The sequence below is a fragment of the Erythrolamprus reginae genome, chromosome 9 (genome assembly GCF_031021105.1).
Source record: "Erythrolamprus reginae isolate rEryReg1 chromosome 9, rEryReg1.hap1, whole genome shotgun sequence".
Taxonomy (NCBI): domain Eukaryota; kingdom Metazoa; phylum Chordata; class Lepidosauria; order Squamata; family Dipsadidae; genus Erythrolamprus; species Erythrolamprus reginae.
Window position 1 is genome coordinate 50,389,801 of NC_091958.1, and position 15,346 is coordinate 50,405,146.

At 44.8% G+C, this 15,346-nt stretch overlaps 1 protein-coding gene across 1 annotated transcript in view; it reads left to right on the forward strand.

The window, feature by feature from the left end:
• Positions 1-1,412: 1,412 nt before the first annotated feature.
• The window catches only part of CYTH3 (cytohesin 3), an 81,582-nt gene continuing 67,648 nt past the window's right edge, over positions 1,413-15,346 (forward strand). The window contains exon 1 of the mRNA XM_070761207.1: positions 1,413-1,664. Within this exon, the coding sequence (XP_070617308.1) occupies positions 1,628-1,664 (37 nt within the window). The 5' untranslated portion in view covers positions 1,413-1,627. The remainder of the gene's footprint in view (positions 1,665-15,346) is intronic.

A 15,346-nucleotide genomic window follows, 5' to 3' on the forward strand; every position in this document is an offset into this window, starting at 1 on the left:
TTCTCTTTCTCTCTCTCTCTCCATCTCTCTCCTCTCTCTCTCTATCATCTATCTATCTATCTATTCTCTTTCTCTCTCTCTCTCCATCTCCTCTCTCTCTCTCTATCTATCTCTCTATCTCTCTATCTCTCTATTCTCTTTCTCTCTCTCTCTCTCTCCATCTCTCTCCTTTCTCTCTCTCTCTCTCTCTCTATCTATCTATCTATTCTCTTTCTCTCTCTCTCTCTCCATCTCTCTCCTCTCTTTCTCTCTCTCTCTATCTATCTGAGAAGCTGGCATCAAATCGGGCTGTGATGCCCTTCCTTCAACACGCGAGTGATTAAATTATAATGTTGCTTCGGGAACCCCACCTTGAAAATTGGCAATCCTTTTCATCTTCCATTACACAACAACAGTTTCCAACCAGTTGATAGACATCTGGCTAAGATAAAAAAAATGGTTTTTGTTTTCTGTTAGGAACCTTGATTTTCGTTCCAGACAGCCCTCGACTTACAACAATTCCTTTGACGAACGTTTGAAGTTGCAATGGCCCTGAAAAAGAGTGAGGTCCAACCAGTCCTCTCGCCTGTGACCATGGTAGCATCCTAATGGCCACCTGGTCAAAATCCAGCTTCTTGACAGCCGGCATATATTTTAAACATTTGCAGCATCCGTCCTCAAGTGATCCCCACTGGTAATCCTCCCAGCAGGTGTCCGAGAAGCAAAATCAATGGGAGAAGACAGGGAGGTGAACAAATCCCTTCTCTATCTCCTTCCTTCCTTCCTTCACTCCCTCCTTCCCTCCCTTCTTCCTTCCTTCCTGCCTCACTTCCCTCCCTCCTTTCTTCCCTCCCTCCTTTTTTCTATCTTTCCCTTCCTCCCTTCTCTATCTCCTTCTTCTCTCCCTCCCTCCCTCCTTCCTTCCTTCCTGCCTCACTTCCCTCTTTCCTTTCTTCCCTCCCTCCTTTTTTCTATCTTTCCCTTCCTCCCTTCTCTATCTCCTTCTTCCCTCCTTCCCTCCTTCCTTCCTGCCTCACTTCCCTCCTTTCTTTCTTCCCTCCCTCCTTTTTTCTATCTTTCCCTTCCTCCCTTCTCTATCTCCTTCTTCCCTCCCTCCCTCCCTCCCCCTCCCTCTTTCTTTCTTTCTTTCTTTTTCTTTCTTCTTTCTTTCTTCTTTCTTTATTTTCCTCCCTCCCTCCCTCTCTCTCTCTCATTTAAAAGTTCCCAAGAAACAAATGCGGATGGATGGAGATGGCTGCATCCTCCCCAGACCCAGATAATATCTCCTTTGGGGAGGGGGAGCCCCATCTGTTCCCTGGGCCCCCTCTCGCCTGCCCCCTGGCGGCGGTGGGTTGCCAGAGGCGCCCCTGAATGGCTCCCTCCCCAGCCCTCCCCTTCCCCTCCCCGGGCATCCGCCTCCCCTGGCCGGAGCACAGCAGCCGCTGCGGGCGGGGCCGGGCCGGAGGAGCCGCGGGAGAGGCGAGGCAGCCCCCGTCCGCCGCCCATTTCCGCGCGAGGCTCCAGCGGGTCAGATGAACCCGGCGGGCTGAAGCGGCTGCAGCAGCGGCGTTTGCAAAGCAAGGCGGCCGCCCCGAGTCCCGGGCGAGCCGAGCGGCTGCTGCTGCTTTTACTCCGGGGTTGCTCCACCATGGACGGAGACGGAGGAGGCGGCGGCGGAGGAAACGGTGAGAGCCAGCAAAGGCCGGCCGGCCGCGGCTGGCGTTGCATCCGAGCCGGGTCTGGGAGGTGGAAGGGCTCGGACCAAGAGCGCCTCTGAGCGCGTGCAGAGAGCCAGCCCCGGAGTTCAATTGCATGCTTAGAATTGGGGAGGGGGCGCCTTTTGGGGAGGAGGGAGCCTCGGACCGAGGGGGTATTTCCCACTATCTCCGTCCCGCACCGGGCACGGACCAGAGCGCCTCTGAGCGCGTGCAGAGAGCCAGCCCCAGAGTTCAAGCCGGGCATTCTTAGGGGCCGCCTTTTATGCGTGGGGGTGGGGGAGATCGTTGGGGAAGGGGGAGCCACAGATGGAGGGGGTATTTCCAGCCTCCCCCCCTTCCGTCCCGCACAGGAGTCGGACCAGAGCGCCTCTGAGCGCGTGCAGAGCGCCAGCCCAAGAGTTCAAACCGGGCGTTCTTGGAATTGGGGAGGGGGCGCCTTTTGGGGGGGGGCACCGAGGAGGCTTTTTCCCCCTCCCCAGGTCTGTCCCGTGCCGGAATGGGACGAGAGTGCCTCTGAGCGCGTGCAGAGGGGCTCTCTTAAGATTGCGCGCCGGGCATTCTTGGAATGGGAGGGTGAGACGCCTTTTTGAGGGTGCTGGGGAGAAGGGAGCCGGGCAAGGGAGTGTCCCGGGATGGGGCGACGGGCGATTTCCCCCCCCCACCTTTTTACCCAGTTTGGGAGTTTGGGGAAGTTTTTTGGCGGGGGGGGGGGAGAGAGAAAGGGAGGGGAAACACGTTTCGGTCGGTTCCCACGATCCGTCTTGGCGCGTGAAGGTGAAAGAAAAACCAGCCAAAACGTTTGGCGCTGTTTAGGATTCCGTGTGTATCTGTGTGTAATCCCCACGGTTGTGGTTTGTGGACTGATGGATGGGAATTTGTTGTGGGATGCACAACAAATTCTCTCTCTCTCTCACTCACACATTCATTCTCTCTTTCACACACAGACACACTCACACACTGTCTCACAGTGCCCGGCAACAAGTGTGTTGATTCAAGGTGTCCAGGGTGAAGTAGACATACTGCAAATTGGCCTGATCTCAGCAAAATCCGAACCGGACAGTCGGAGTGGCATTTTTGGCCTTTTGGTGCCGTTTGTGCGAACTGGCCACTGTTCTGGGTCAAGGATGATGGGAGCTGGAGTCCAGTTGAAGTCACAGGACTACCTGTCCTGGGTATAGCCAGAGATAGTTTCAGGGTTTGACAAGTTAATAGTGGGTTTTTAGCTATAGTTTTTAATTATTAGATTTGTATTGCATTGTTTATTGTTGTTATGAGCCGCCCCGAGTCTTCGGAGAGGGGTGGCATACAAGTCTAATAAATTATTATTATTATTATTATTATTATTATTATTATTATTATTATTATTATGTCAGTACAACACAGCAAACGAGATCACTATGCTGGATTTCGTATTTCATCACCAGTCGGGCGCTTCCCAAGCACCTAGGACTGCGTGATGTAGTGGAGAATTATGTTTGCCGATCCCAGTAAAGCGGCCTTTTGCAATTGACAGATGGAGATTTTATTTATTATTTATTTATTTATTTATTTATTAGATTTGTATGCCGCCCCTCTCTGAAGACTCGGGGCGGCTAACAACAATACAAAAGACAATGTAAACAAATCTAATATTAAAAGACAATCTAAAAAACCCCAATTTAAAGAACCAATCATACATACAAGCATACCATGTATAAATTCTATAAGCCTAGGGGGAAGGGAAAATTTCAATCCCCCCATGCCTGATGACAGAGGTGGGTTTTAAGGAGCTTGCAAAAGGCAAGGAGGGTGGGGGCAACTCTGATATCTGGGGGGAGCTGGTTCCAGAGGGTTGGGGCTGCCACAGAGAAGGCCGCCCCGAGTTTGCGGAGAGGGGCGGCATATAAATCCAATAAATCTAATCTAATCTAATCTCTTCTCCTGGGTCCCACCAAACGACATTGTTTAGTGGACGGGACCCGGAGAAGGCCAATTGTCAATTCCGATGGTTTTCAAATGTCCGCTGAGATCCTTTGGCACTGCGCCCAGCGTGCCAAGTACCACTGGGACCACTTTCACTGGCTTATACCAGTGAAAATAATAATAATAATAATAATAATAATAATAATAATAATAATAATAATAATAATAATAATGAGAACCTGCGGGGAATACTTTTTGTGCAAAAGAAGAGAAGTGGGGATTTTAATGAGAATTATGCTCTGTGCATTTGGGTTCCTGTCGTGCTGGGGGGTCTGAACCCCAGATTTTAGACAACAACACCCCCCCAAAAAATCCTGTCCTCACCACCCCATGGAACCCACCCCAACCTGCCTCTATTTCTATCAGCACCGACACGGAATCAGATTAGATGTTCTTTTTCTGTCCATTCTGTGCATGTGATTTCTGACGCTGAAGATTTCGATCCGGGCTCTCGGTGGCCTCGGTTGAACCGAATTGATTACCAAAACCTTCCCCCTCCCTCTCCGTCGCTCCAAATTTCTGCTTCTGGGTTGCTTTGCAAAAGATTTGCTTGATTCTTCGCAGCTTTGGATAAGCCAGCATTGAGAAAATAAAATAAAATGGAAAACCACCAGGCCTTTCCCTCCGACATTCCTTCTTCACTCGGTTGACCAGGATTAGAGATAAAATGCTGTTTTTGGCCTTTGTTCTGGCTAGATTTGCAGCCGCAGCAGTTTCAGTCCAGTTACACAGTTAAATACACACACACAAACACACACACACTGTGAATGAATAGGCAATCCTGGATTTGCACAAGAATCTAAAACCCCAAACAACCTTCCTTCATCTGCATAACTTCAAAGCCTCCATATTTTGGAGATCGGAGCTGTGTTTTTGTTTTGTTTTTCCCAGTTGAGAATAAAAACATCTGTCGCCCAGCACATCTGGAGAAGCAGAGGTGCCTGGATCAGTTTCTGGGGGAAGTTGGGTTTTATGGCCACCAAGAATGAAGCTGTCCTTTCTTACCGATCCAAGGCAAAGATTTCCCTAAAACGTGTTGCAACCAAGGGTGTTTCCCAAGGCTTGGTCAAAAGAGTTAAATTGTTAATGGCTGGTTGCAAGAATTTACTTTGGTCTAGGGCCTAAGGCGCCAGGCTAGAAACCAGGCGCTGGTGAATTCTAGTCCTGTCTTAGGCATGAAAGCTAGCTGGGTGATTTTGGACCGATCACCAGAGATGGAGAATTCTAGTTCTGCCTTAGGAATGAAAGCTAGCTGGGTGATTTTGGACCAGTCACCAGGAGATGGAGAATTCTAGTTCTGGCTTAGGAATGAAAGCTAGCTGGGTGACTTTGGACCAATCACCAGGAGATGGAGAATTCTAGTTCTGGCTTAGGAATGAAAGCTAGCTGGGTGACTTTGGACCAGTCACCAAGAGATAGAGAATTCTAGTTCTGGCTTAGGAATGAAAGCTAGCTGGGTGATTTTGGACCGATCACCAGGAGATGGAGAATTCTAGTTCTGCCTTAGGAATGAAAGCTAGCTGGGTGACTTTGGACCAGTCACCAGGAGATGGAGAATTCTAGTTCTGGTTTAGGAATGAAAGCTAGCTGGGTGACTTTGGACCAGCCACCAGGAGATGGAGAATTCTAGTTCCGGCTTAGGAATGAAAGCTAGCTGGATGACTTTGGACTGATCACCAGGAGACGGAGAATTCTAGTTCTGGCTTAGGAATGAAAGCTAGCTGGGTGATTTTGGACCAGTCACCAGGAGATGGAGAATTCTAGTTCTGGCTTAGGAATGAAAGCTAGCTGGGTGATTTTGGACCAATCACCAGGAGATGGAGAATTCTAGTTCTGCCTTAGGAATGAAAGCTAGCTGGGTGACTTTGGACCAGCCACCAGGAGATGGAGAATTCTAGTTCTGCCTTAGGAATGAAAGCTAGCTGGGTGACTTTGGACCAATCACCAGGAGATGGAGAATTCTAGTTCTGCCTTAGGAATGAAAGCCAGCTATGTGACATTGGTCAGACCCTTAACTCAACCCATCTTACAGTGTTTCTCTTTCTTTCTTTCTTTCTTTCTTTCTTTCTTTCTTTCTTTCTTTCTTCTCTTCTTTCTTTCTTTCCTTCATTCTTTCCTTCCTTCCTCAAATACATATTAGTTATATACAAAGCTATAACAGTGTTTATATACATGATACTAGTAAGAGAGAAATATCAGAACAGGCACCCTGGCGCACTTATGCACACCCCTTACTGACCTCTTAGGAATCGGGTGAGGTCAACAGCGGACAGTCTAAGGGTAAAGTTTTGGGGATCAGGTAATGATACTACAGAGTCCGGTAGTGAGTTCGAGGCATCAACTACTTAGTTGCTAAAGTTGTATTTTCCTGCAGTCGAGTTTGGAGCGCTTTACTTTTAAATTTGTATCTGTTGTGTGCTCGTGCGTTGTTGCGGTTGAAGCCGAAGTAGCCGTTGACAGGAAGGACGTTGTAGCAGATGATTTTATGGGTTATGCTTAGGTCGTGCTTAAGGCAATCTAGTTCTAAGCTTTCTAAACTTAGGATTGCAAGTCTAGTTGCGTAGGGTCTTCTGTTGCGAGTAAAGGATAATCAGAACTGCAGAAAAAACAATTGCTGCCAACCTGCCTTCCCTTGAGGACCTGTAGACTGCACGAGTCAAAAAGAGGGCGGGGAAAATATTGACTGACCCCTCACATCCTGGACACAAATTGTTTCAACTCCTACCCTCAAAACGTCGCTACAGAGCACTGCACACCAAGACAACTAGACACAAGAACAGTTTTTTTCCGAACGCCATCACTCTACTAAACAAATAATTCCCTCAACACTGTCAGACTTTCTACTAAATCTGCACTTCTATTCTACTAGTTTTTCTCATCATTCCTATCACCCATTTCCTCCCATGTTGACTGTATGACTGTAACTTGTTGCTTATATCCTAAGATTTTTATTAATATTGCTTCTTCATTGCTTATTTGACCCCTATGACAATCATTAAGTGTCGTACCACATGATTCTTGACAAATGTATATTTTATTTTATGTACGCTGAGAGCATATGCACCAAGACAAATTCCTGGTGTGTCCAATCACACTTGGCCAATAAAAAATCTATCTATCTATCTATGTAGAGTGGAGGGCTCTTCTAGTAAAGTATCTCTGGACATTTTCTAAACATTCTTTCTAAATTTTCTAACATTCCAATTGTTCACCCACCCAATCTATGGCCCCCTCCCCTTTCTTCAGACGGGGAGGGGGCGAAGACCCTTTTCCAGATGCCTCCTTTTATAAAGTGGCAGCTTGTTGGAAGAAATGCGACGAATGGAGCCGAAGGGAAGTCCTTTGGCAGAACCCAGCTGCAGGGAGCTGCCTGGGTCCGATTCGGGGTTTTGCCTTCCATTCAGTGCGAAAGACAATTAAGATTTTGTTTTACAATGCTGTAATCTGAATTATGGATTTTTTTTCTCCCTCCCTGAAAGGTCCACTCTTTCTGAAAAGAAGAAAAATGAAAGCTTAGTTGTTGTGTCGAGGGTTGGAAAGAGGAATGAATGAATGAATGAATGCCTGATGAGGCCTGGATATAAAGATCCTATAGAAATAGAGAAAGATGCTCAGAAAAGCCATCGGCGCTGGCTGGAGACAGAGGTTTGGTGCTTTCGTAGAGTCGATTGGTGCTAGTAGTATCAATACCAACCATAAATGGTTGTTTCTTGTTTTGGGACATAGGGCAACCATTGTCTGCTAATTTTCTTTCCCCTGGTTGGTGTTTGGATGTGCCCAACACATTGTTACTTTTTTAACATTGCCAACCGCTGTCAGTTTGTACATCTTACTAAGGGTTTGTTTAATCATGATTTGTTCAATAGGCCATTATATGGCTGGCTAAGCTTTCGGCTTAGTGGATGTGTAGATACCACCAGGTTTTGTTTTTATCTTTGTTTGTTTGTTATTTACTTACTTACACACACACAGTTAATTAATTCTTTCACAGCTGACAAATTGTATTCTGTATGTGTAACATATTAGACTAATTTAACAACTCCAATAATTAAAAACAATTTAAAACCCCTTAATATAAAAAACAGACAAACCATACATAAAACGAAAAACGGCCCAGGGGAATCAATTTCCCCATGCCTGACGGCAGAGGTGGGTTTTAAGGAGTTGGCGAAAGGCAAGGAGGGTGGGGGCAATCCTAATCTCTGGGGGGGGGTGTTGATTCCAGAGGGTCGGGGCCGCCACAGAGAAGGCTCTTCCCCTGGGCCCCGCCAGACGACATTGTTTTGTTGACGGGACCCAGAGAAGGCCAAATCTGTGGGACCTAACCAGTCACTGGGATTTGTGCGGCAGAAGGTGGTCTCGGAGATAGTCTGGTCCGATGCCATGAAGGGCTTTATAGGTCATAACCAACACTTTGAATTGTGAACGGAAACTGATCGGCAACCAATGCAGACTTAAATGCCCTTTAAACAGGCGCGCTAGAGAGGTTTGCATTGAGCCCTTGGCTTTCTTCCAGCAAAGTAGTATGACTCTGTTCACTGGGATGTGGATATGTCACATCCGTTCGTCATTGCCGAGAGGCAGATGAGTAATGGTGGCTTTGGCGCGGCAAAGAATGCGAGAAACCCAGTTCCGATGCGAGAAACCCAGTTCCAGAACGGAGTAGTAGGTGTGGTGCGTTTATCTCGAGAAGAAGAAGGGAAATATGCAGGCATTGAATCATAGCATGCGCCAAGGAGTCTATAAGCGAACGGGGCTGCCATAGTTATCTCCCACAGCATCTATTTCCCCAGCTGTTCAGGCAGCTGCAGATAGGAAATACTGTACACCCCTCCCTCCCCCCAAAAAACAGGTCAGTGTGGTTTTAAAAGCCTTTTTTTTGGGGGGGAGGGGCCGGCTCCCAAACTGGAGGACCAAAGAGAGGACTAGGAGAAACCCCACCACCACCACCAAAATAGCAATCGCAACCATAAAGCCTTCTGTTAAATATTTAAAATATTTCTGTAGGTGATGCGCTTTGGCTTGAAAAATAACATGGGGAATCATTTGTAACACAATTCCTGTTGAGTTTGATTTTTGAGCTTATTTATAGTTAATAATAATAATATAATTGCTGCCAACCTGCCTTCCCTTGAGGACCTGTATACTGCACGAGTCAAAAAGAGGGCGGGGAAAATATTTACTGACCCCTCACATCTTGGACTCAAATTGTTTCAACTCCTACCCTCAAAACGTCGCTACAGAGCACTGCACACCAAGACCACTAGACACAAGAACAGTTTTTTCCCGAACGCCATCACTCTACTAAGCAAATAATTCCCTCAACACTGTCAGACTTTCTACTAAATCTGCACTTCTATTCTACAAGTTTTTCTCATCATTCCTTTCACCCATTTCCTCCCATGTTGACTGTACGACTAACTTGTTGCTTATATCCTAAGATTTTTATTAATATTGCTTCTTCATTGCTTATTTGACCCCTATGACAATCATTAAGTGTTGTACCACATGATTCTTGACAAATGTATATTTTTTTTTATGTACGCTGAGAGCATCTGCACCAAGACAAATTCCTTGTGTGTCCAATCACACTTGGCCAATAAAAATTCTATTCTATTCTATAATAATAATAATAATAATAATAATAATAATAATAATAATAATAATAATGCATTCAAAACTGTAGTTAGTTTTCTTCTACCACGTCAAGTTTTTTTCTCTACACCTTATATATATATATAAAATATAGTTAATAAGGCAACATGAGCATCAAATTTTATTTTTTACATAGCCCACTTGCTAACTTCCCAGAAAAAGGTGGATGCTTTGGTGATCATAGGAATTGTGGTTTGCAAATTGGGCTTTGCCAGATGTGCTGGACTGGTGCTGGAAGTGTTTTGACCTAAGATTCCACAAACCACGAAGCAAACTCCTTGTCCTGACAAAAACCCCTTTTTTTATTAAAATTACTGTGAATTTATCTCATTTGAATATATCAAAGTCTTTCAAGGGTGAATTTACAGTCACAGACCTTATCTGGATTGGCTGATATTTTCCAAACTTTGGAAGGAGTCTCTGAGATTCAAGAACCAATTAGACACATAGAAACATAGAAGACTGACGGCAGAAAAAGACCTCATGGTCCATCTAGTCTGCCCTTATACTATTTCCTGTATTTTATCTTACAATGGATCTATGTTTATCCCAGGCATGTTTAAATTCAGTTACTGTGGATTTACCAACAATGTCTGCTGGAAGTTTGTTCCAAGGATCTACTATTCTTTCAGTGCAATAATATTTTCTCACGTTGCTTTTGATCTTTCCGCCAACTAACTTCAGATTGTGTCCCCTTGTTCTTGTGTTCACTTTCCTTTTAAAAACACTTCCCTCCTGAACCTTATTTAACCCTTTAACATATTTAAATGTTTCGATCATGTCCCCCCTTTTCCTTCTGTCCTTCAGACTATACAGATTGAGTTCATGAAGTCTTTCCTGATACGTTTTATGCTTAAGACCTTCCACCATTCTTGTAGCCCGTCTTTGGACCCGTTCAATTTTGTCAATATCTTTTTGTAGGTGAGGTCTCCAGAACTGAACACAAGTATTCCAAATATGGTCTCACCAACGCTCTATAGAAGGGGATCACAATCTTCCTCTTCCTGCTTGTAACACCTCTAGCTATGCAGCCAAGCATCCTACTTGCTTTTCCTACCGCCCGACCACACTGCTCACCCATTTTGAGACTGTCAGAAATCACTACCCCTAAATCGTTCTCTTCTGAAGTTTTTGCTAACACAAAACTGCCAATACAATACTCAGATTGAGGATTCCTTTTTCCCAAGTGCATTATTTTACATTTGGAAACATTAAACTGCAGTTTCCATTGCTTTGACCATTTATCTAGTAAAGCTAAATCATTTACCATATTACAGACCCCTCCAGGAATATCAACCCTATTGCACACTTTAGAGTCATCGGCAAATAGGCAAACCTTCCCTACCAATTAAGCGAACTAATTATTTAAGTGTTGTACCTCATGATTCTTCACAAATGTATATTTTCTTTTTATGTACCTTGAGAGCATCTGCACCAAAGACAAATTCCTTGTGTGTCCAATCACACTTGGCCAATAAAGAATTCTATCCTATTTTATTCTAATTTATTTTATTTTTATTTAATTATTTGTTTTGTCAAGTACGTATTGGTGGTATACAAAGATATAATAATATTTATATACATGATACTGTTAAAAGAGAAACATTAGGCCAGGGGACGGAAGGTACTCTGGTGCACTTATGCAAACTGCATAACAGGAGTTTGACAACAGGAGTTTGTCTCCTGCAAACTCCCATCTCCTTTTTGTTCCTCTTTTATTCCCTATGGAAGGGACCATTCATTGTCTACCTGTGGTCTTACTCCCAAGTCAAGCCTTGTTCCTTAGCTGTTCCCTTCGTCTGGCAGCTCTGCACATGCGCACACCAGCTCCAGCTGTTCCTCAGCCCCACTGATGTCTGACTCCGAAGGCAGCTAATAACTATCAGACTGCCTTGGTCCCCTCTCTGCCTTGGATGTAGAGCAGTCATTATAAACTCTTCCCCAGACTTCAGGACTGGCCCATGTTTTCTCCCTGTTCAACCTCCTCGCTGTCCGAATCTGCTGCCAGCTCTGCTGGTGGACCACAACATGAAGGGTTTTGAAGGTGACAACTTGAATTGCACCTGGAGAAAATTCACCAGTAAAATATACATGTAGCCATGGGTGTCAAACCTTTTTAGCAGCTTTGACGGAAACATCGAGAGATGCTCCTCAGACGAAATGTTGCTACAGGAAAAGCTGGAGAAGGGAGAGATTTTTTTTTTGTCTCACCCATCTGAAGTGTTGCATGAGGAACGAACGAAGCCTCTTGATGTGGTTTCCTTTTATCTTCACAGTTCTAATGTGCTCATCATACACATAGCCACACTTTTGAGGTAGCCCTCTCTACGTCTCTCTTTTTTGCTTTGTAAAAGGGTGACGTTTCATTTTACGGGGATGTGATCTTCGAATTTGATACAGGATTCCTTTTCCCCAAGTGCATTATTTTACATTTGGAAACATTAAACTGCAGTTTCCATTGCTTTGACCATTTATCTAGTAAAGCTAAATCATTTACCATATTACAGACCCCTCCAGGAATATCAACCCTATTGCACACTTTAGAGTCATGGGTGTAGAGTCTACCTACAAACACCTCTACTTACGGACTTTTCTAGATAAGAACCAGGTGTTCAAGATTTTGTTGCCTCTTCTCAGGAACCATTTTCCACTTAGAAACCTGAGCTACCCAAACTGTAACTGGAAAAGGCAGGGAGAAGCCTCCTTGGGGCCTCTCTAGGAATCTCCTGGGAGGAAACAGGGCTGGAAAAGGCCGGGAGAAGCCTCCGTGGGGCCTCTCTAAGAATCTACTGGGAGGAAACAGGGCCGGAGAAGGCTGGGAGAAGCCTCTGTGGGGCCTCTCTAAGAATCTCCTGGGAGGAAACAGGGCCGGAGAAGGCTGGGAGAAGCCTCTGTGGGGCCTCTCTAAGAATCTCCTGAGAGGAAACAGGGCCGGAGAAGGTTGGGAGAAGCCTCCATGGGGCCTCTCTAAGAATCTCCTGGGAGGAAACAGGGCCGGAGAAGGCTGGGAGAAGCCTCCGTGGGGCCTCTCTAAGAATCTCCTGGGAGGAAACAGGACCGGAAAAGGCCGGGAGAAGCCTCCGTGGGGCCTCTCTAGGAATCTCCTGGGAGGAAACAGGGCCGGAAAAGGCCGGGAGAAGCCTCCGTGGGGTGATGTTGTTGCAGTGGGCTTTGGCCACACTTCATGTCCTTTGGATTGTTTAATTCTTTCCTCCTCCGACTGTCTCTACTAATCTCAGCCTTTTTAACTCAAGGCATTTGGCAGCTCCCTTGAGCTGACAGATGCTCTGGTAAAGCGAAATATGGCTTGGCAGGGCTATGTTTCCCCTTCTTTCCTTGGCAGCCGACACTAGCCGTTCACGAGAAAGCCATGTGTGTGTTTGCTTTCTGCTCTTCTCCTTGGAGTTTTCACCGAAGGAGAAACAGCTCAACCAGTTTTGGTTGCTACGATGAAGATTCATATTTATGTCTGTGTTGGGTTTCTTTCGTTTCCTTTTGGAGGATCATGTATGTAATGTTTCCAAGCGGTCATTTAGAGCAGTGTTTCCCAACCTTGGCAACTTGAAGATATCTGGACTTCGACTCCCAGAATTCCCCAGCCAAAAACCGATGGAATTGAAGTTGCCTTTGGAAGTTCTGGGAGCTTTATTACAGGAAGCTTTCAAAAAGAGACTGGATTGTCATCGGTCAGAAATGATGTAGGGTCTTCTGCTCAGGCAGCGGGGGGGAGGCTGGACTAGATGACCTCTACAGTCTCAAGCCAACAAATTCCATGTTTTATGATATTTGAATCTTCTTTTTCTTTCAATTCAATAGTCAATTTAACAAAGTTCTGTGCAATTATTATTATTGTTATTATTATTATTATCATCATCATCATCATCATCATCATCATCAAATATCTTTTTGATAATTGTATTTTCTCATTTGTATGCAAGGTACCCCTCCTTGTATATTTATATTATATTATATATTGCATATTTATCTTATATTATACAGTATACGGAGTCTACGGAGAGGGGCGGCATACAAATCTAATAATAAAATAATAATAATAATAATAATAATAATAATAATAATAATAATAATAATATTTGAGAACAAATATTCTCCTTTATCCTCCTATATGTTCATCTAGGCATAAGGGGCGGAAACATGTTTTTAAACTCCAGAGCAATGAGAGAACATTCGGAAGTGGCTCAGACAGACACCTCCCTAATAGAATACAATATTAAAAAGGAGACGCAATACAATCAGGAGAGCAAAATTATGTTTTTATAGCCAATCTCAATCAAAGCGGTTTAAGATTTCCCGTGGAGTGGATTTCCTGGTGTGGTCTACTTTAGTGGGGCTGATCCATATATTTTTTCCCCCATGCATCTGTGTTCAGAAGTGAACTTTGTATTATTTGCAGGCGTGTGTTTGGAAGGCACACGCAATGCATCACAACCACACTTAGGCAATACTGAATTAATACAGGGTTTTCCACCGGAGTGCAATCATGTAGGTTAAAATAGAGGTAGTACGATTGCAGCTCAATCCCAAATTTTTGTTGCTTAAGCGAGAGATTTGTTCTAAGTGAAGTTTGCTCCATTTTTTAACTGGTTCAGGGTTTTTAATACAGTGATACCTTGTCTTACAAACTTAATTGGTTCCGGGATGAGGTTCTTAAGGTGAAATGTTTGTAAGATGAAACAATGTTTCCCATAGGAATCAATGGAAAAGCGATTAATGCGTGCAAGCCCAAAATTCACCCCTTTTGCCAGCCGAAGTGCCCGTTTTTGCACTGCTGGGATTCCCCTGAGGCTCCCCTCCATGGGAAACCCTACCTCTGGACTTCTGTGTTTTTGCGATGCTGCAGGGAAATCCCAGCATCACAAAAATGAGTGCTTAGCCGGCAACGAAAGTCTGGAGGTGGGGTTTCCCAGAGAAGGGAGCATCAGTGAAATCGCAGAATTGCAAAAACACCGAAGTCCTCGAAACCCCTACCTCCGGACCTCTGTGTTTTTGCGATGCTGCGATTTCTCTGAGGCTCCCTTTGCTGGGAAACCCCACCTCCGGACTTCCGTTGCCAGCGAAGCGCCCATTTTTGCACTGCTGGGATTCTCCTGCTGGGATTCCCCTGCAGCATCACAAAAACACAGAGGTGGGGTTTCCCATGGAGGGGAGTCTTAGGGGAATCCCAGCAGCGCAAAACCAGGTGCTTCGCTGGCAACCGAAGTCCGGAGGCGGGGCATCCCAGTGGCGGCAGTGGGTTTGTAAGATGAAAATAGTTTGTAAGAAGAGGCAAAAAAATCTTAAACCCCAGGTTTGTATTTTGAAAATTTGTATGACGAGGCGTTTGTAAGACGAGGTATCACTGTATTTTTTTGACGTCTAATTTCCATTTTATCGTTTTCTTGACTTGCTCGTCATTCTCGGGGCTTAAAATACGTACCAGCAACAAGCATTTTTGAAATTTGACTAATAACGGGAGTGCAGTTTTTAAAAGACACTTCCCCACTTTGAACTTTTCTGAAAGAATCGCCTGCTAATACTCTGAGCAGCTGCAATATTTTAGAGTAGGAAATGGCAGGGAAGGCAGAGGTTTTTACACCTGTGTCTTGAGTTTCAGAATGGGGATGTAAATCTTTTGTAGCTGTAGCCTTATGGACTGAATGCTTTTTTTTTAAATGAAAGCAAATATTCTCAGGGTTTTTTTAACTCTCCTGCTGGCCTTTTTGAATGCAGTTCTTTCTATAATTAAATATATCAGCTGATAGATAAATTAGTGAAGATTGGACTTAATCCCTGGATAGTTCAATGGATTTGCAGCTGGCTGAAGCGTAGACATCAGAGAGTTATTGTTAATGGCGAGTATTCTGAGCAGAGTCAGGTTACAAGCGGTGTGCCACAAGGGTCTGTTCTGGGTCCTATTCTTTTTAATATGTTTGTGAGTGACATAGGGGAAGGTTTGGTAGGGAAGGTTTGCCTATTTGCCGATGACTCTAAAGTGTGCAATAGGGTTGATATTCCTGGAGGGGTCTGTAATA